Here is a 23076-nt window from a genome sequence, read left to right as displayed (position 1 = left end):
TATATCATGGAATTACATCATGAAGGAATGATCCTTTCCCTTTTAAAACCCAAAACGTTTTCTCTTTCTCTCCATTTTCGAATGAATTTGCATTAACCAAATCCAGATTTTCGCACGACCGTTTACATATATATATTTATCTACAATTTATAAAATAAATCTTATTTCAGATAGAAAGGGTAAAACGCGATCGGGAATGAAATATCGTTGTAAACAAAAAAGAAAGTAAGGAAAAAGATCGAACGCGTTCGATGACTTCGAAAGACCATTTTCCCGTACCTCCCCCGTTGGGTAAATAATATTTTTTTCCCAAGTACATACACGTACTCTCGCAAAAAGCCTTATTCGAGGTATCGAGGATCGAAGAAGAAGAAGTATCGACTAACCAAGCATCTACTATACATCGAACTTGTAACCGATACTCGTGCTACATGCCACGAAAACACCACCATCCTATTTTCTGCGCCACACGCACGCACAGCTTGTCGTTTAGAGTCTCTCTCGCTTTGCTAGTTTCCATCTCTCTTTCTTTCTCTTTTTCTACTTATATCTATACGCCCTTTTTTCTTTTTTTTACTTCTACTATCAGCCTCCACCTCTCGTAGTCGACACTTAAAAAGGAATATCGTGAGCGAGCAATTAAACTTTTGCAGGGACAATAATTAACTCTAGACCTGTTGGATGCATAGAGAATTGGAAAACAAACTCTCTCTCTTTCTTTCTCTCTTGTTTTTTTTTTTATCTATCTTTTTCTTACATACACTATGAATTTCGATCTTCCAATCTTCGTGGTACACGGGTACGTACTATGAACGATTACGAAAAGTGCACGGGATCGAAGCGACAAGGATACTGCTGCTACTTTTGCTGTTGCTGCTCTGGTGCTGGTGCTGCTATGCGGGACCAGAATTATTGGCGAATTTGCATCTTAATGAAACTACCTGACTACTCTCGTGGGGATAGCACGAAGAACCACCTCGTAATTTCTCCTACTATCTGCTACCGTCCAACTCATCGTCGTCGTCGTAGGTAATCACACCGACAATACAGATAAACTCTTTAGAAATGCCGTAGATCATTGATTTTATTTGCAAGGAAAATCGTTCCCTAATGAAACTAGAGGACGACTTCTTACCTCGTGAAACAAAATTACCATTTAGTTTTTATTATTTTCTTTTTCATTCACGATCGAGATAATATTTTACCTACATATATCTATCCTACATATGTAAGTGAGTACTCATAAAAATATATATATATGTATATATGGACACGTGTATGTATATGCAAACGTATGTAAACGTTTGCAAGGGGAAAAGAAAAAGAAGCAAATGAAGATGAAGATGAAGAAGGTTAGATCTCTTTCCGAATTTTCTAAAGAAGCGTGTACAACCCGACGACGTAACGCGAGAGGAGAAATTCCGAAATAGAAGTGCAGGGATAAACGAGCCAGGGAACCGAGAGGAGACTATTTCGGGTGAGGTCAGAGGCTGAGGTCAGTCTATAAGGCTTGGTCAGCCACCCACGAGTCCTGGAACCCTGCCAAGCACGACACCCACGCTTAGAATCAGACGGAAACCTGCGGGAATTCGAGCAACGCGTTCGTGGATCGTGATCTACGTTTCTACAATCACCTTATTTGTATTCACCTTGGTATATTAGAGGTGAATACTGAACAAAAATTAATTCCTTAAAAAGAAGAAGTAAAAATAAAAGTAAATAACCTAACATTCGTAACGTGTAAAGAATAATATTATAATTAAATGAAAAATATATTCTCTATTTTCATAATTGTCAAAGTTTCAGTGTATTAAAATAAAGAAACTATGTTCACATATGTACACAATGCACACACCCACACCCACAAACACAAATACATAGGTAAAAGCAATTGACCGACCTCGGCATTTTGTAGATCGCGATCTACAAAATACCAAGGGATCCACGCATGGCGGCGGCTTCTCTGATAACCGGCACGTGGGAGAAAGAAGGTAAGATAACCGTGAGGTCCCTACGGTCGTGCAGTCATGTGTATGTGTGTCGGAACAAATAAAAGGAAAAAAAAAAGATTAAGAATACGACGACAAAGGCAAGAGGACGAGAATCGATCGAGAAATGCCCTTGTGGTAAAGCTTTGCAAACTTCTCCTAACCCTTTTCAACCATACGAAAGTATTTTACCGCTTTTATTATACGTCGCAATGAAATACTGTAATCACCCGTTACATGGCAGATATTAGTAACGATTACACCACTTGCGTCACCGATTTCCACGCATTTTTTCACTCACGTGTGTAATACGTGCTTTTAGAATTTATATACAAATTTATTATTAAATCTTTTTATCTTCTTCTTCTTTTCTTCTTCCTTGTTGTATTTTTTTTACGTATTAGTAAGAAGTAAATAGTAGTGGTAGTACCCTTCGTTTAACGAGACCTAAACGATGACGATATTTCACCATTGCTAAATTGCAATACTTCTCGATGCCCGTTGCTGCAGCTAAAATAATTCAAACGATAATGGTCGTAGAAATTTGTTCGACTCGCACCAAAGCTCCCACGATGTTTGAGAATCGTCTTGGTGTACACGTAGGAAAAAGATTGAAAGAGTAAGAAAGAGAAAGGTAAAGGGGAAGATTCTTTCCATTGTGAAAGGTTCCGCGACGTGCTTTCGAGAAATCGTCGTGTTTCCCCCTTTCCCCCTTATCGATCGACATCAATTTGTTTCTTCGAACGTTTCGTATCGTTGATTCAACTGATCGATTGTGTTAGACATCTTTCTGATAGTTCCAATTACAAAAATAAATAATTTTTTTTTTTTTATTTAATAACGGGAATAGCACCATTTGATAAATTAATTGGAAAAATAATATTGAATAATTAAATATATTAATATTATGTTAAGAAAAATTAACACATAAATAATCATTCTACTAAAACAACTGTAATTGAATGGTATAAAATTATAGTAACTTATTTATTTTTGTATATTATATAAATAGAAAATAAAAAAATAAAAATATTCGTAGATAGATGTAAACATACTCAAAGATAAAACAGAAAATATGTGGTTAAAGAAGTCAGAAAAAAAATTAATGATTTTTGTCTCGTTTTACTATGATTAGACGTTCCAAGGTAATTTTTGAAAAGAATATTAGAGAGAAGAAGAAGAAGAAGAAGAAGAAGAAGAAGAAGAAGAAGAAGAAGAAGAAGAAGAAGAAGAAGAAGAAGAAGGAGAAACACTCGTTATCGCATTTCGTCGACGGTAGGTATACCTTGGAGAACAGCCAAGAAAAAAAAATGAAGTAGCAGAAGAAGAAGAAGAAAAAGAAGAAAAAGGGTGGCGTGGGTGAGGGAAGCTGACCCGAACTCGTCTCGCGAGACTCGACCTCTCCATTTCTCTTTCCCCTCCTTCTATCTGTTCACCAGATTCTCCGAAAATAGCCTCGCCCGTTTAGCTTGACGTCACCCCGTCGTCCAAACCAACCAACCAACCAACTAACCCACCCTCCTCATCCTCCCTGGCCCAAAACATTTTCAGTACTGCGATCGACTTTACGGCACATCGAAAACATAATCGTTGTCGTTTATTCTCTCTCTCTCTCTCTCTCTCTCTCTCTCTCTCTCTCTCTCTCTCTCTCATCTTTCTTTCTATTTCTCTTGAACACGCCAAGATCTACCTTGTACTCGGTTATTTTTCGATAGAAGACGTCCGTTACCAGAAGTAGAAATGGTACGCACCGCGAGAAGATTAGATTTATTTACTGCGCGTGTCTTCATCTTCACCCTCAAAATGCAACCTTGTTTTTCGATGTATACGATAGAAAGAGAGAGAGAGAGAGAAAAGTAGGTGTATACATATATGTTTGATCAGGTTAAATCGAGCCAACGGGTTACCTCGATGGATCACTAAAGATCAAGGCACAATTTAGTCTATCGAGTCATCCATTATTTTTCGAATGAATTAATCCATCAAACACGAAATCAAATACTCTGACACAATTAAAATTGAAATATTCAATTTGAGATAAGTTTCATTTGAAAACTCGTTACTAACACTACGATTGCATTTGGTTTTAAAATGAGGAACTAGAGGAATGATCGACGCGACGACGATCGATCCCGCGGTGCTCACCGGGTCAAACGGATAGCGCAATTTCGAGCTAATGTTCCGACACGATCGCGGATCGAGATCGAAGATCGATCGGCGATTTACTACGAGAAAAGACCCCCCTTTCCTCACCCCAGGTAAGTACTTACGTGACGGTGATCTCGGTGAAACGGTTAATGGCCAGGAAGCATGGAGGGTAACAAAATGAAAAAGAAGAAGAAGAAGAAGAAGAAAAACGAACGAACGAACGAACGAACTAATAAGAAAGAGAGAGAGGGAAAGATGATCGTAGCCCTGGATCGTTTCCGATCGAGAAGAGACCGGATGCATCGCTCACCGATGTTAACTCGAACCAAAGTGCCGAGACCGGGTGCTAATGGCCCGGAGTGAAATAAATAGCCCTCGTTACACAGCAAAGTCAGAATAAAAAATAACCTGTTCTACCCTTTGTCCACATATTATCGATGGAGACAGAAATTCAAATGAACGAACAATCATGACTTTCCTAACCTAGAAATGGTTGTTCGACTTTTCATTTACTCGAATAATTGGTTTTCTTTTTCCTTTTGTCATCCCTTTTTTGCACTTTATCTCGGTCTTCTCAATCGTAACGAGCAATTATACCGATCAGTTGGACATTTACCACACCTAATTATCGAGTATCTGTAATCGTTTGTCACTCTTAAGAGAAGCCCCGTTATCTTTTGAAAAAAAAAGAATAGAAAGATATTATGAATTCGTAATGTAAACAGGACAACAACAAAAAAAAATAAAAGAAATAAAAAATAAAAAAAAATGAAGAAGATCGTGTTGGGTTAAGTTGATCGATCGATCGGTTCTTTAAAACGTTTATAAAAAGTATCGATGTATACACATGTGGATAAGTAATCGGTTGAACGACGTACACGGACGCGAGGATGGTGTTCGAAGTTCCGGCGGTTAATTAACAAGGCGGTGCTCGACATACATACATGTATACGTTTACTACACACATAATACATAAGTACTCATACATTAAAACGTATATCATGAATCTCGAAGATTTAAAACGCACCTTCGTTACACAGCAAACGGCCTAGGTATCTATCACTACGCAAATACGTAAATCATCATCGTTTTTACCAGGTTAATGTAAACGGTTATTAGAAAAGCGAGAAATGCTAGATGACGTATTCTCGAAAATAAAGAAAAAAAAGTTAAGCGACAAAAGAGAATTCTTGAATATTATAAAAAAAAAGCCAAAAAAGATATAAGAGATTTATATAATATAAAAAAAATTTAAGAATTGTTACAGATTTTTGGCTACTAAAATTCTGGAGTAGCAGCTATATGAAAGATTACGTTGCCTAATGTTTTTAATTCTCCCCTTTTCTGATCAAGCTTTGTACAGATGATATTTCGCATATCCTAAATTTTTTTCTCGTATCATAGAAACAAGCAAAATAAAATAATTACCTTTTGGAGATGTCTCTCAAAAATACTGTATATGAATAAAAAAACAAGTAGATCAATTAAAGTCTGATATCTGAAACACAGAAATATTAATAAATTAAACATTTTATAAACAAACATATTTGAAATCTTTTGTAAACCTGTGCAAATATTGAATGTTATATTTATTATGGACTTGTAATATATATAATTCATATTTAATGTTTATGTGTGTGTGTGCCTTCAGAAATGCCATTATACATATATCAAATGGAGGAAAATCAAAAAGGTTTGTTGTTAAATCCAACGAAGATCACCTGAAACAAAAAGAAAACTATATTAATTATAGAATCAAGTGAGATAAAATAGCCTAACATGTGAATCGTCCAATTCGCAGATGCACTTTTCAAATTGAATTCCCTATTTACTTTTATCAAATATCTATTTACCGTTGCAATGAAATTAAATTTAAACGCGTGATTTTACATTTACAAAAAATAAAAAAAAAATAAAAAAGTAAAAATACAAATATTAAGTTAGCAAAAAAATAATATCTATTAATTATTATAGAATATTTTTAAGCAACTTTATATACAAAAGAAAAATTGCAAATTTAATAAAATACGATCACAATTAAAAATCTCAAAGACAAAAAAAAAGAGAGATTACTTTAATATTCAAAAAATGATAATTAGGCTTCAAAATAAATTAATAAGGGAATTTAAATTTTTTGACTCGAACAAACTAAACACATATGCATCTTTTAGACGATATAGACACGAATTTGGTGTCTCAAGGAGATGGAATGGTCCATCATCTCCAATTACAACTAAAAATTAGTGACGAGCACAAAAGTAAAACAATAAAATATAAAATATGACTAGAGAGCCATTCTCTAAAGGTTCGAACTTGTTGTTGAACCTTTGAAAATAACTCAATAGCCTCAGTAGTTGCCCTCTTGAGCCACAATTAAGTGGGGGCCTCTTCAGCATTAAGCCTCTTCTTTCTTCATTTCATGAAAACTGCATTTGGACATTTCCTATGTTAGAGCAAAATAAGATCTTTCATAGTAATTTTGCAAATCAACTCGTACTTTGTTATGATTCTATTTCTCAATGATAACAAAATTAATTTACATTTCGCGTTCACTTTTCTAACTCGTGGACCATCAATGAACTTGGAGTTCATTGATACATACACGAAAAAATTTAATGAAATGTCCAAGCAGATAATAATTTCCCTCGATGACCTAATAACACTTCGCACTTTTAACGTCTAGTAATAAAATCGAATTGAAATAAAAAGTGCAATAAATGTAATGCATTTTCTTGCAATACTTTCATTTCATTAATATGTTATATTTAATTATATCAAACATTTGTAGCTGTAAGATAAAATCACGATAGTGCGTAGTGCTAATCCTGAAATACTTAAAACTAAGTATCAAATACATCAAAGAATTTGCGAATTTGATTCGATTCTATCTCGTTCGAGATAAAATCAAAGTAGAAATATATCCTTCAAATGGTTGCAAATACCTTTGAATCATGATACATAATAAAGATCACAGAATAGTCACAAAATAAATTAACAAATCAAGCATAATATAGAATGAGATGATAAAATTTTGTAACAATTCTGTATAAACCAGGAGGCGGAATTTCCACTCCGGAGTGAAAGCAAGAAGTCTAATGCCTTTCCTGGATCCTACCTACTTAAAATTAAAGTTTTCACATTCATTCAGAGAAGTATGCTACCTGCCTGCCTATTACCCATATTTTTACCCATTTTAAGAAAAATCATACATACCCACCCACTCACTCCACGGTTCTCACACATACCACCAGGGTGCAAAAGCCTAAACTAGAGAGCATGCCCCGGGGCACCTCCGACACCCTAGTTCAACCACGTTTTCTAAACTTATATGCTAATGGGTATACGTACGTTTTGCTGTAATCGACTGCCAAGGCTAATGATTATTGCATAAAAAACTAAAACAAAAATACAAGTATACACTAGTATATTTATATGCATACTAGTAATATACAAGTATATCAAAGTTTCCACAAATAAATGCAGTAACTCTACTATGTAAACGATTATAAAAAAAATTAGAAATATTTAATATAAATATAAGAATGAAGATAGATATGTAGAAGTAATGCTTTAAGTATTTAATGATGTATTAAATGAATAAAAAATATCGCGAAACGATGTACAATACACACTACCTAATACGCACACACAGGTGTAAAGTACATCGTGCAATCACTAGCACAATAACAGCCGCCAATAGGGGAAAAAACTAAAACTAAACCCACGCTAACTGTTTCTCACCCATACGTGTAACACCTGGGCACACGCATAGATGAGAACGCAGAAAGTATGGGGGGAGAAACGGGAGATTAGTATATTAGAAGCTGAAAATCCTGATCTAAAAAATATGATTAACACATAAACACATAAATACATTTGTATAAAAATTCATCTAAACGGGCTAAGGACTCTACAAGTCATTTGGTGAATAATGACTTAAACAAGCGAATGAAAAAAAAAAAGTTACCCCATATGAAACAATTATAGTTTCGAGGTAAGGATGTATTAAAAGACTCTACAATGATGATGGATATTTTTTGCAAACCTCGGACGACTCCTTTCATTAAGTTGGCCGTTCTAATGAAAGAACTGGGCTTTAAGCCGCCACTTAACTGCCAAAGTCTATCCGTCGCGAATAAGTTTGTCTTCTTGCTCATTTATTAACAATATCGAAGTATATATTATTTATTTAATATCAATAGATTATTCTCGATTAGATAAACTATGTACGAAGCAATGCATGTAAGACATTTATTACATACTTTTAACACGTAATAAAAAAGAGAGTGCATTTATTAATTGCATTATAAATTAAATGAATTTAACCGATGAGACAAGAAAACCTATCCTGAACTAATAATAAAACATACAATAAAACATATAATAAAATATACAATTTTCATGAGTAACTCCTAAAAAGGAATTACTCATGTGCTCGTCAATAATTTATTTAAATAATTACAACCAGTAACTCGTGCCGATTTGGACCTTTCATCCTCGGCATGATTGAGCACTGGAGGGACTTTAAATAAAAACTCACGGTTTAAGAAGTTCTGCGATGGCTCCAAAACACTCCTACTTCGCAGCAAGTATTGTATCAACAAAAGTCCATCGAAGATTCATCAAAGAGCCATCGAATAATTCATTCAACATCTTTGAAAGGAAGAGAATCCATGGTTTCATCTGCAAAATAAAATAGAAAAAACGATAAGTTATCTGGAATATTATCCAAAATCATGTTAAAATAAAATCGAATAAAAATGAATACTTACAATGCATTCCAATGGGACGAAGCTCAATGGCATCACGGTGATGCACACCTCGCGTGAATCTAATAACGCGGTATAAACGAAAATAAGAAACTATAGATGAGTTTCTTATCGCGAATCCGAAATTTTATTATACGACGAACAACACTGACTCTAATTCGCGTTTGATTTTAACTTATTACTCGCCCGATCACTGATTCTAAACTGCACTAATTCAAAGACTGCATTGCTCGCAGTCAAATGCAAGAACAAAAATTTCACTCCCGGTCACTTCACATGAGCCATACGTGCACGATTGCAATCTGAAACTGAAATAAAAAACAATACTATTAATATCATTACTATTACAGAAAATCATTAAAATTTTTAAGGAATTATTTAATAAAAAAATATACTCACTTTAAATCTTTATTGATGAAGGCACAATGGGTCTCCTATCCTTAGGATTATGATGACAATGCACAAATAATGACTATAAAACTACATTAAATGCAATTAATTCAATTAACACTAGATTTATGGACCGAGCAAATGTGATTCATTTCAAACTTTTTTGTTACATATATATATAAAATAGAAATATTTTAATAAGTTGTAATTTAATAAAATTTAAATTTAATTAATTTTAAAATAGAATATTTTTTAAAAATATATATTAATTTTTAATGCTGTAATGAAATATGCATAAATATTAATTCCTCTCCTCTATCCACTTTTATATTTAAACAATGTTTGTAAATTTTAAAAAAATAGTGAACAAATCTAGTGTTAAACGAATTTCTAAATGAATTTAATTAATAAAATGTGAATACCATTCCAACGATGATCTGAAACACAAATAAAAATAAAATTATATAAATCATTGTTATATAAAAATTACTATAGTTATTGAGAAAATGTTTAATACAAAAATTGACTTACGTTTATTCTCCATTGATGAATGCACGATGGGTCTCCTACCCTTAGGATGACGATGAGCACATGTTTAAACCGAATAAAAGAAACTTGCGAGTTTCTTAACCGAGCAAACGAAACTTTAACATGCGACGATCAACACTGAATCTACTTGTCGACTTTTTTATATTTTATTTTAACCCGATGCAACACACGAGAACCTCATTGCCTACGCGCTCGATTGCAATGATTTTCTGAAACATTACAAGAAAAAGAACAATTAATATCATTGTCGTAATAAAAATCGATTTAAATTGTCATAGAAATGTTTAATAGTAAAATATACTTACTTTTAGTCTTCGTTGATGACTGCAGGATGGGTATCCTACCCTTAGGATGACGATGTATAAAATAAAATTAAATAAAAAGTCTGAAAAGCTGAAACATACTAAAGATTATATTACAATATTTCCTGTAAATCATTTCTGAAGGCAGGGCACACATTAAAACCCTTGAATATTTTTGATAGAATGGTATTCAATGGTAAATAGAAAGAAATAATTTAATAATCTATGAGAATTGACATAATTAAAAGTTAAAGTTATGAAATATTTGTGAAATTGATCAAAGTATGCAACTATTTGCTTGCAATATTACATATCAAGTATGTAATGTTAGTATAAATATTAATTAAAAATCTTTAAAGTTGTCTTAATAAAACAGTAATTGTATCAGCAAACTCAATAAAGAGTAACATAAAAAATAACCCAGATTTTATACCATTCTATGCAATGAAAAACTTTTTAAACTATTAAAATCAAAAAGATAACGTTAGAAATAAAATTATTAAATAATTTAATACGCTTTATTTTCGTTGATGTTGTCTCGTTGAAAGATAGAAGGCGAATAAGAAGTACGTTACTACGTAACCTTGGTAGAGGAGATCTCGGTAGTGTCGAACGCTCGGCTATTATATCTACGTTATCGGCTGTTTACGTTTTGTCGTCGGAAATTCGACGAAGAAAATTCCTCGAGAAATTTCTGGAAATAAAAATACACATTTATAATAACCTATATGTCGAGTGTATTGTTTTCTTATTCTTCCTCTCTCTCTCTCTCTCTCACTCCTTCTCTCTCACTCTTTATGTAGTATTTCTATATGCTTATATGCTTATATTTAAAAAAAAAATAATGCTCACCTCGCCGTATATGGAGAAGATGAAAAAAGTTGCCACAAGGTTAAAATATTAGTGAATTCGTGTTATAACTCTTCCCATGTTAAGAAAACTAAAAGAAAGTAAAATATGAAAACACATATAAAAATTATGCATGTAGTATGCATTTGATATATAACATTCGTTATATATCATTTAATATATAACAGGAAGGTGTACATTAAAATAATAATTGAAACAATTACCTGAAATTAACGGGATAACAAAATCCACTGCAACAAGTATACAGATGACCGATTAAAAAATTCGAAAGATTCGCCATATTGATGTGCATATAACAGGCGCGAAAATACTGCATGCGCGAAAATGATGCGCAGTAGATCTTCTTTCCATCTATAATAAAAACAAATTTCGAATGATTAAAAATACGATATAGGACCACAAAAATTGTCAAAATATACTTAAAAAATCAAAATTGATTCTTACATCCTTTATATATTATAATAGGAAGGTGTAAATCTTACAAAATATCTATTAATTACCTGATCTTAACGGGACGATGACACTCCGATGTGTTCTCCACAAATGACGCCATGAAACTGAAGAATTCGGACGAAAGCTTGGCTGTGATTGGCTAATTCATTTTTGTGAACATGAAAAGGGTCATCACAGCTTCTTACACGGACAGAATCTGACCTTCTTCATGACCACGCTGGTCAAACTACATATGATAATTTATTTATTAAATAAATTAAAAATCATTTCTATTTTTCTAATAAATGTACACATAACTTATAAATATTCTAAAAATAATAAATTGAATAAAGACAATATAGACATTACAAAAACTTTGTTGTTTTGCACAAAAGAACAAAATCGTATAGAAGAGAATTGTCGATATAAAAATGTCTAATATGAAAGAATATATTCCCAAAATTTGTATTGATAAAGAATCCTTAGAATTTAAATTCTTTCAGAGATGCATAAGATGTAAATTGTTTCAAAAATATTTACAATAACGTTTATACACGATTCACACGAAGATTATTTCACATGATTTTCTATGCTATAAGATACTACATTCTCTTTATTCTATTCATTATTTTTAGAATAATTACGAATAACGTGTACATTTTATTTGTAATCGAAAAAAGTAACATAAATTTATAACATATCAAAACTGTTTTCTATTTAATGTATGTTAAAACATATGAAATGTTTAAACCAATGTATATGCATAGAAACAATCTGCAATGTAATTAGAGAATATTAGAATGATAAAATAATTGTTAAATAATTAATATAAGTGCATTTTGTTATCTAATAACTTATTACATATGATCTATGTACCTTTCCCTTCAAGATTCACCTTTTAACTCAGGCATTATCCTCTGTGAAAATGCTTTTATTCAATGTTGGTTATTATTTTCCAAATGTTGTCCATGTATGCAACACAAAACACATTCAAAATAAAGAAAAATTTAGATTAAAACTCTCTAATTTTTATACTATTTTCACTATAAACAATACTTTACACACTTTACTTGTAAATATTATAAAAATAATGAATAGAATAAAAAAAGAATGCATAATAAAAACATTATCTTATTGCATACGAGAAAACAGTCATGTAGAAGAGAAACCTTCTTAAAGAAATATGTAAAACAAATGACAATCTATCGCTTGCCAACAGTAAAAAAGTCCCTATTATTTGTATCGATAATGTAAAAATACACCTTTATAGTAGAGATTTATTTTTATACGGGTGGCAAGCGATAGATTGTCAATTGTTTTACAAATTGCTTTGACAAAGTTTCTCTTCTATATGGTTGTTTTCTCGTGTGCAATGAGATAATGTTTTTATTATGCATTCTTTTTTTATTCTATTCATTATTTTTATAATATTTACAAGTAAAGTGTGTAAAGTATTGTTTATAGTGAAAATAGTATAAAAATTAGAGAGTTTTAATCTAAATTTTTCTTTATTTTGAATGTGTTTTGTGTTGCATACATGGACAACATTTGGAAAATAATAACCAACATTGAATAAAAGCATTTTCACAGAGGATAATGCCTGAGTTAAAAGGTGAATCTTGAAGGGAAAGGTACATAGATCATATGTAATAAGTTATTAGATAACAAAATGCACTTATATTAATTATTTAACAATTATTTTATCATTCTAATATTCTCTAATTACATTGCAGATTGTTTCTATGCATATACATTGGTTTAAACATTTCATATGTTTTAACATACATTAAATAGAAAACAATTTTGATATGTTATAAATTTATGTTACTTTTTTCGATTACAAATAAAATGTACACGTTATTCGTAATTATTCTAAAAATAATGAATAGAATAAAGAGAATGTAGTATCTTATAGCATAGAAAATCATGTGAAATAATCTTCGTGTGAATCGTGTATAAACGATATTGTAAATATTTTTGAAACAATTTACATCTTCTGCATCTCTGAAAGAATTTAAATTGTAAGGATTCTTTACCAATACAAATTTTAGGAATTTATTCTTTCATATTAGACATTTTTATATCGACAATTCTCTTCTATACGATTTTGTTCTTTTGTGCAAAACAACAAAGTTTTTGTAATGTCTATATTGTCTTTATTCAATTTATTATTTTTAGAATATTTATAAGTTATGTGTACATTTATTAGAAAAATAGAAATGATTTTTAATTTATTTAATAAATAAATTATCATATGTAGTTTGACCAGCGTGGTCATGAAGAAGGTCAGATTCTGTCCGTGTAAGAAGCTGTGATGACCCTTTTCATGTTCACAAAAATGAATTAGCCAATCACAGCCAAGCTTTCGTCCGAATTCTTCAGTTTCATGGCGTCATTTGTGGAGAACACATCGGAGTGTCATCGTCCCGTTAAGATCAGGTAATTAATAGATATTTTGTAAGATTTACACCTTCCTATTATAATATATAAAGGATGTAAGAATCAATTTTGATTTTTTAAGTATATTTTGACAATTTTTGTGGTCCTATATCGTATTTTTAATCATTCGAAATTTGTTTTTATTATAGATGGAAAGAAGATCTACTGCGCATCATTTTCGCGCATGCAGTATTTTCGCGCCTGTTATATGCACATCAATATGGCGAATCTTTCGAATTTTTTAATCGGTCATCTGTATACTTGTTGCAGTGGATTTTGTTATCCCGTTAATTTCAGGTAATTGTTTCAATTATTATTTTAATGTACACCTTCCTGTTATATATTAAATGATATATAACGAATGTTATATATCAAATGCATACTACATGCATAATTTTTATATGTGTTTTCATATTTTACTTTCTTTTAGTTTTCTTAACATGGGAAGAGTTATAACACGAATTCACTAATATTTTAACCTTGTGGCAACTTTTTTCATCTTCTCCATATACGGCGAGGTGAGCATTATTTTTTTTTTAAATATAAGCATATAAGCATATAGAAATACTACATAAAGAGTGAGAGAGAAGGAGTGAGAGAGAGAGAGAGAGAGGAAGAATAAGAAAACAATACACTCGACATATAGGTTATTATAAATGTGTATTTTTATTTCCAGAAATTTCTCGAGGAATTTTCTTCGTCGAATTTCCGACGACAAAACGTAAACAGCCGATAACGTAGATATAATAGCCGAGCGTTCGACACTACCGAGATCTCCTCTACCAAGGTTACGTAGTAACGTACTTCTTATTCGCCTTCTATCTTTCAACGAGACAACATCAACGAAAATAAAGCGTATTAAATTATTTAATAATTTTATTTCTAACGTTATCTTTTTGATTTTAATAGTTTAAAAAAGTTTTTCATTGCATAGAATGGTATAAAATCTGGGTTATTTTTTATGTTACTCTTTATTGAGTTTGCTGATACAATTACTGTTTTATTAAGACAACTTTAAAGATTTTTAATTAATATTTATACTAACATTACATACTTGATATGTAATATTGCAAGCAAATAGTTGCATACTTTGATCAATTTCACAAATATTTCATAACTTTAACTTTTAATTATGTCAATTCTCATAGATTATTAAATTATTTCTTTCTATTTACCATTGAATACCATTCTATCAAAAATATTCAAGGGTTTTAATGTGTGCCCTGCCTTCAGAAATGATTTACAGGAAATATTGTAATATAATCTTTAGTATGTTTCAGCTTTTCAGACTTTTTATTTAATTTTATTTTATACATCGTCATCCTAAGGGTAGGATACCCATCCTGCAGTCATCAACGAAGACTAAAAGTAAGTATATTTTACTATTAAACATTTCTATGACAATTTAAATCGATTTTTATTACGACAATGATATTAATTGTTCTTTTTCTTGTAATGTTTCAGAAAATCATTGCAATCGAGCGCGTAGGCAATGAGGTTCTCGTGTGTTGCATCGGGTTAAAATAAAATATAAAAAAGTCGACAAGTAGATTCAGTGTTGATCGTCGCATGTTAAAGTTTCGTTTGCTCGGTTAAGAAACTCGCAAGTTTCTTTTATTCGGTTTAAACATGTGCTCATCGTCATCCTAAGGGTAGGAGACCCATCGTGCATTCATCAATGGAGAATAAACGTAAGTCAATTTTTGTATTAAACATTTTCTCAATAACTATAGTAATTTTTATATAACAATGATTTATATAATTTTATTTTTATTTGTGTTTCAGATCATCGTTGGAATGGTATTCACATTTTATTAATTAAATTCATTTAGAAATTCGTTTAACACTAGATTTGTTCACTATTTTTTTAAAATTTACAAACATTGTTTAAATATAAAAGTGGATAGAGGAGAGGAATTAATATTTATGCATATTTCATTACAGCATTAAAAATTAATATATATTTTTAAAAAATATTCTATTTTAAAATTAATTAAATTTAAATTTTATTAAATTACAACTTATTAAAATATTTCTATTTTATATATATATGTAACAAAAAAGTTTGAAATGAATCACATTTGCTCGGTCCATAAATCTAGTGTTAATTGAATTAATTGCATTTAATGTAGTTTTATAGTCATTATTTGTGCATTGTCATCATAATCCTAAGGATAGGAGACCCATTGTGCCTTCATCAATAAAGATTTAAAGTGAGTATATTTTTTTATTAAATAATTCCTTAAAAATTTTAATGATTTTCTGTAATAGTAATGATATTAATAGTATTGTTTTTTATTTCAGTTTCAGATTGCAATCGTGCACGTATGGCTCATGTGAAGTGACCGGGAGTGAAATTTTTGTTCTTGCATTTGACTGCGAGCAATGCAGTCTTTGAATTAGTGCAGTTTAGAATCAGTGATCGGGCGAGTAATAAGTTAAAATCAAACGCGAATTAGAGTCAGTGTTGTTCGTCGTATAATAAAATTTCGGATTCGCGATAAGAAACTCATCTATAGTTTCTTATTTTCGTTTATACCGCGTTATTAGATTCACGCGAGGTGTGCATCACCGTGATGCCATTGAGCTTCGTCCCATTGGAATGCATTGTAAGTATTCATTTTTATTCGATTTTATTTTAACATGATTTTGGATAATATTCCAGATAACTTATCGTTTTTTCTATTTTATTTTGCAGATGAAACCATGGATTCTCTTCCTTTCAAAGATGTTGAATGAATTATTCGATGGCTCTTTGATGAATCTTCGATGGACTTTTGTTGATACAATACTTGCTGCGAAGTAGGAGTGTTTTGGAGCCATCGCAGAACTTCTTAAACCGTGAGTTTTTATTTAAAGTCCCTCCAGTGCTCAATCATGCCGAGGATGAAAGGTCCAAATCGGCACGAGTTACTGGTTGTAATTATTTAAATAAATTATTGACGAGCACATGAGTAATTCCTTTTTAGGAGTTACTCATGAAAATTGTATATTTTATTATATGTTTTATTGTATGTTTTATTATTAGTTCAGGATAGGTTTTCTTGTCTCATCGGTTAAATTCATTTAATTTATAATGCAATTAATAAATGCACTCTCTTTTTTATTACGTGTTAAAAGTATGTAATAAATGTCTTACATGCATTGCTTCGTACATAGTTTATCTAATCGAGAATAATCTATTGATATTAAATAAATAATATATACTTCGATATTGTTAATAAATGAGCAAGAAGACAAACTTATTCGCGACGGATAGACTTTGGCAGTTAAGTGGCGGCTTAAAGCCCAGTTCTTTCATTAGAACGGCCAACTTAATGAAAGGAGTCGTCCGAGGTTTGCAAAAAATATCCATCATCATTGTAGAGTCTTTTAATACATCCTTACCTCGAAACTATAATTGTTTCATATGGGGTAACTTTTTTTTTTCATTCGCTTGTTTAAGTCATTATTCACCAAATGACTTGTAGAGTCCTTAGCCCGTTTAGATGAATTTTTATACAAATGTATTTATGTGTTTATGTGTTAATCATATTTTTTAGATCAGGATTTTCAGCTTCTAATATACTAATCTCCCGTTTCTCCCCCCATACTTTCTGCGTTCTCATCTATGCGTGTGCCCAGGTGTTACACGTATGGGTGAGAAACAGTTAGCGTGGGTTTAGTTTTAGTTTTTTCCCCTATTGGCGGCTGTTATTGTGCTAGTGATTGCACGATGTACTTTACACCTGTGTGTGCGTATTAGGTAGTGTGTATTGTACATCGTTTCGCGATATTTTTTATTCATTTAATACATCATTAAATACTTAAAGCATTACTTCTACATATCTATCTTCATTCTTATATTTATATTAAATATTTCTAATTTTTTTTATAATCGTTTACATAGTAGAGTTACTGCATTTATTTGTGGAAACTTTGATATACTTGTATATTACTAGTATGCATATAAATATACTAGTGTATACTTGTATTTTTGTTTTAGTTTTTTATGCAATAATCATTAGCCTTGGCAGTCGATTACAGCAAAACGTACGTATACCCATTAGCATATAAGTTTAGAAAACGTGGTTGAACTAGGGTGTCGGAGGTGCCCCGGGGCATGCTCTCTAGTTTAGGCTTTTGCACCCTGGTGGTATGTGTGAGAACCGTGGAGTGAGTGGGTGGGTATGTATGATTTTTCTTAAAATGGGTAAAAATATGGGTAATAGGCAGGCAGGTAGCATACTTCTCTGAATGAATGTGAAAACTTTAATTTTAAGTAGGTAGGATCCAGGAAAGGCATTAGACTTCTTGCTTTCACTCCGGAGTGGAAATTCCGCCTCCTGGTTTATACAGAATTGTTACAAAATTTTATCATCTCATTCTATATTATGCTTGATTTGTTAATTTATTTTGTGACTATTCTGTGATCTTTATTATGTATCATGATTCAAAGGTATTTGCAACCATTTGAAGGATATATTTCTACTTTGATTTTATCTCGAACGAGATAGAATCGAATCAAATTCGCAAATTCTTTGATGTATTTGATACTTAGTTTTAAGTATTTCAGGATTAGCACTACGCACTATCGTGATTTTATCTTACAGCTACAAATGTTTGATATAATTAAATATAACATATTAATGAAATGAAAGTATTGCAAGAAAATGCATTACATTTATTGCACTTTTTATTTCAATTCGATTTTATTACTAGACGTTAAAAGTGCGAAGTGTTATTAGGTCATCGAGGGAAATTATTATCTGCTTGGACATTTCATTAAATTTTTTCGTGTATGTATCAATGAACTCCAAGTTCATTGATGGTCCACGAGTTAGAAAAGTGAACGCGAAATGTAAATTAATTTTGTTATCATTGAGAAATAGAATCATAACAAAGTACGAGTTGATTTGCAAAATTACTATGAAAGATCTTATTTTGCTCTAACGTAGGAAATGTCCAAATGCAGTTTTCATGAAATGAAGAAAGAAGAGGCTTAATGCTGAAGAGGCCCCCACTTAATTGTGGCTCAAGAGGGCAACTACTGAGGCTATTGAGTTATTTTCAAAGGTTCAACAACAAGTTCGAACCTTTAGAGAATGGCTCTCTAGTCATATTTTATATTTTATTGTTTTACTTTTTTGCTCGTCACTAATTTTTAGTTGTAATTGGAGATGATGGACCATTCCATCTCCTTGAGACACCAAATTCGTGTCTATATCGTCTAAAAGATGCATATGTGTTTAGTTTGTTCGAGTCAAAAAATTTAAATTCCCTTATTAATTTATTTTGAAGCCTAATTATCATTTTTTGAATATTAAAGTAATCTCTCTTTTTTTTTGTCTTTGAGATTTTTAATTGTGATCGTATTTTATTAAATTTGCAATTTTTCTTTTGTATATAAAGTTGCTTAAAAATATTCTATAATAATTAATAGATATTATTTTTTTGCTAACTTAATATTTGTATTTTTACTTTTTTATTTTTTTTTTATTTTTTGTAAATGTAAAATCACGCGTTTAAATTTAATTTCATTGCAACGGTAAATAGATATTTGATAAAAGTAAATAGGGAATTCAATTTGAAAAGTGCATCTGCGAATTGGACGATTCACATGTTAGGCTATTTTATCTCACTTGATTCTATAATTAATATAGTTTTCTTTTTGTTTCAGGTGATCTTCGTTGGATTTAACAACAAACCTTTTTGATTTTCCTCCATTTGATATATGTATAATGGCATTTCTGAAGGCACACACACACATAAACATTAAATATGAATTATATATATTACAAGTCCATAATAAATATAACATTCAATATTTGCACAGGTTTACAAAAGATTTCAAATATGTTTGTTTATAAAATGTTTAATTTATTAATATTTCTGTGTTTCAGATATCAGACTTTAATTGATCTACTTGTTTTTTTATTCATATACAGTATTTTTGAGAGACATCTCCAAAAGGTAATTATTTTATTTTGCTTGTTTCTATGATACGAGAAAAAAATTTAGGATATGCGAAATATCATCTGTACAAAGCTTGATCAGAAAAGGGGAGAATTAAAAAAATTACGCAACGTAATCTTTCATATAGCTGCCACTCCAGAATTTTAGTAGCCATAATCTGTAACAATTCTTAAATTTTTTTTATATTATATATGATAAAAAAGTTTCAGTAAAATCGGAAGGGGTCGGGTTTAAATGTGATCGATTTGACTTTTAATGCCCTATATACATTTATATACATACAAATCGTAGCGGCATTTTGTCTGAGTAAAGAGAGAGAGTGAGGGAGAATGAGATAAAAAGAATCTAATTACAATGGCAATTCCCTTATCAATTTTTTCGATCTATCTCTTTTTACTTAAACGAAACTTGCTACAAATAATAGTAGGTAACTTCCCCAAGTAAGAGAAAAGTTGAAAGGAGGAGGATGAGGGAGAGAGGAGAGAGGTTAATGCGAGTCGATGTAAATTTCTTCGTCGAAACTCGAGCGCGCACAGGGACCGGCCGTTTTCACGATGAGATTAATTGCTGCGATCTATACGATTGGCTTTGCTTACATGAAATCGGTATCGCGCGAATTCACCATCCTTTTCTATCTATTCTCTTTCTCCCGTATCTGTTCTTTTACTCTTTCTATCTTTCTTTCTTTCTTTATCTCACGTTTAAACTTACACACGTATACACGTGGGCTTCTCTAACGCTTGGCAATGCGCTACTCAAGCAAGTTCGCGCAGGGAATATACGAAGAGAGACAATGCGCACATTCGTTTACGTTCGACACCGACGTGATTTACCGTGGTCTCGAATAAATCAACACGGGGTACCATAACGTGATCTACGAAAGAACGTGATCTAAGAAAAAAGATTTTGCGCGGGAAATGTTACATATAGATTTGAAATGATAGTAAAATAACCTGAATGGAAGAACTCTGCGTAAATCGTTAGTTTGAAAATTGTTCTGATAATTGATTCCGTCATTAGGACCAGGTTATCCGAGTAACGAGATATCGAGTTTATGTGTAAATATACATCAAGAGATTCAAACGCAGAAACCGCCTTTACGATAGGGAAAGACCGGTAAAGCGACATTCTTAGTTAACTTTTGCACGAGAAGAATGTTCATAGTGCCATAGAAGTACGTCCCTGCGAGATTATTGATTTTTTCTTGTTTATTTTTTCTTTCTTCTTTTTCTATTCCAATCCCAACGCAAGTTTTAAAACGAGGTGTCACTTTTCGGTTGGACGCATTTTCTATCGAATCGATAAATCATTCTCATTTTCAACGTGTATTACAGAACAGTTTCAATACCACAAACCAATTTATATGTCAAAACAAACATTCTTTACCTTTCATCGACATTTCCAATTTCGTTTTGATTACATCATAGAAATATTTGTAGTATTCGTGAACGAAAAATTGAGTCGTTTAACTGACCGAACCGAAACTCGAATGAAAATTGATTACTTTTATTACATTCTAAAAACGGACAGAACTTTTCCTGTAGAACCTAATAATTGCCGATAGAAGATAAAAATAAAATAATTCGTGTAGTTTTCTCGTGTATTTGCATATAACTAAATTTTCCCCATCGAGTTAAGTACGCATGCACGCACGCACGCACGCAGGATAGATACGGATCGACAGATCCGAAGAATCCGATATCGTGTAGACTTTGAAAGAAAGAAAGAAAGAAAAGAAAAGAAGAAGAAGAAGAGAGGATAATCCTCTGACCGTGGTACCGAGGACAACGCGTTTACACGAGCGGCGACATAGAGACCACGAGAAAAAGACAGTAATAGAGAAAGAAAGAAAGAAAGAAAGAAAGAGAAAGAGAAAAGGGGGAAGAAGTAAGAGAGAGGGCAAACGTACATGCGACACCAGCCACAAACATACTCTACCGTATCCTGTCGGCCAACGCATTAACTCGGAGCATAACCGTACGATATTACTGCCATTTCGAGCAAAACGTAGAAGGGGAGTTCTTCTCGAAGGAGTCCTCCGATGCACCTGCGTTAAGCACGAGGACTCCTTTCTCCAATTGAAAGAGGAAGGACACAACACGGTAAACCCCATTCGGTAGAACTTGCTCTCTCTCTTTCTCTCTCTCTCTCTCTCTCTCTCTCTCTCTCTCAGTCCTTTCTCTCTTTCTCCAATTCTGTCTCCGAGGACCTTTTTGATACCCAGTACCAGTACTAACATCGGCAATATCATCGTCACACGACCACAACCACCACCACCACCATCACTGTTCCTTCTATCTTTCCTTCCTCTCGCATTGGCATAAGGGCACGCGTGGGCAGGCGTGAAATACTGCAGCACGACGAACGTTTTATAAGTGGAAACGAGAGGGGTAGGATGAGGTTGGGATCCTGGCAGGGCCCCCCAACCCCACCCTAACCCCAGATTAAAAGTACGAACACGAGGCCCACAGGTGATAATTAATTCACTGCAGTGTGCACGCCAGACGACGTTTTATCCGTCCGATCCAAACTCGCGAGCACATTCTCTCTCTCTCTCTCTCTCTCTCTCTCTCTTTCTCGAATCTTCAAACTTTCCTCCCAACTCTTCTCTTTCTGTCTCTTTTTCTTTCTCACGAATCTGTTCGTTGTCTCTTCCTTCCTGACCAGAAATAAGATTTAAGAGTAGTAGTAGTAGTAGTACGGTTCAGCAAGCCCTCGATGGCTCTCTTTTTTAATTGCACGGACCGTCGATCTTGATTATACTCGTTCGAGAAGAATGTCGCTCGAAGGTTGGGGTTTGGTGGTGCACTACACTGTTAAGAGTCTCATCCGTCAGAACGTATTCGACGTGAGCACCAAAAGCCGAGGCCGTTATTATACATGCAAAAGAGATGCCGGCATCTTGACCACGTCCGATGTATTTTTTTTTTGCTCTTTTTGTTTTTGTTCATTTTTTCTCCCTTTCTTTCCCTTTTTTTTTTTTTTTGTTTTAATCGTCTTCCATATCTCGATCTTTCCATACGCGTTATATGAATTTAACCATCTAATGATTTTGTAATTTAGTCAAGTGGAAAGTATATGCTTGATATGTTCGATTGCATATGTATGGGAAGAAGAAATATTCATTACACATCTAGATGAAAATAATTATTACTTTCAATTTTATTCGTGTTAATAATTATATAAATTAATTTCATTAAATTAAATCGTTTTATTACGATTGATAAAATAAAA

The 23076-nt window shown here is 32.3% G+C and overlaps 1 protein-coding gene and 2 long non-coding RNA genes across 4 annotated transcripts in view; all 3 read right to left on the bottom strand.

Moving 5' to 3' along the window:
• LOC149033100 (uncharacterized) overlaps window positions 1–6332 on the bottom strand; it is a 97908-nt gene extending 91576 nt beyond the window's left edge. For both annotated transcript variants that reach the window (XM_089170750.1, XM_089170749.1), the window contains exon 1: window positions 5565–6332. In XM_089170750.1, the coding sequence (XP_089026876.1) occupies window positions 5565–5756 (192 nt within the window). In that variant the 5' untranslated portion in view covers window positions 5757–6332. The remainder of the gene's footprint in view (window positions 1–5564) is intronic.
• Window positions 6333–6448: 116 nt separating this feature from the next.
• LOC149033098 (uncharacterized) overlaps window positions 6449–23076 on the bottom strand; it is a 28844-nt gene continuing 12216 nt past the window's right edge. Inside the window, exons 2-3 of the long non-coding RNA XR_016176038.1 lie at window positions 8909–9213; window positions 6449–8819 (exon numbers count right to left, since the gene is read on the bottom strand). This is a non-coding gene — a long non-coding RNA (uncharacterized LOC149033098). The remainder of the gene's footprint in view (window positions 8820–8908; window positions 9214–23076) is intronic.
• LOC149033099 (uncharacterized) lies at window positions 9222–11235 on the bottom strand. Its single transcript, XR_016176037.1, has 3 exons — window positions 11220–11235; window positions 10999–11086; window positions 9222–10840 (listed from the first exon to the last, which is right to left on the bottom strand). It is a non-coding gene; the product is annotated as an uncharacterized LOC149033099 (long non-coding RNA).

This window comes from Polistes dominula, unplaced genomic scaffold (genome assembly GCF_049000335.1).
Source record: "Polistes dominula isolate Pdom_NZ unplaced genomic scaffold, Pdom_raw_medaka contig_79, whole genome shotgun sequence".
Classification (NCBI taxonomy): Eukaryota; Metazoa; Arthropoda; class Insecta; order Hymenoptera; family Vespidae; genus Polistes; species Polistes dominula.
This window is presented reverse-complemented; position numbering and strand designations above follow the sequence as displayed.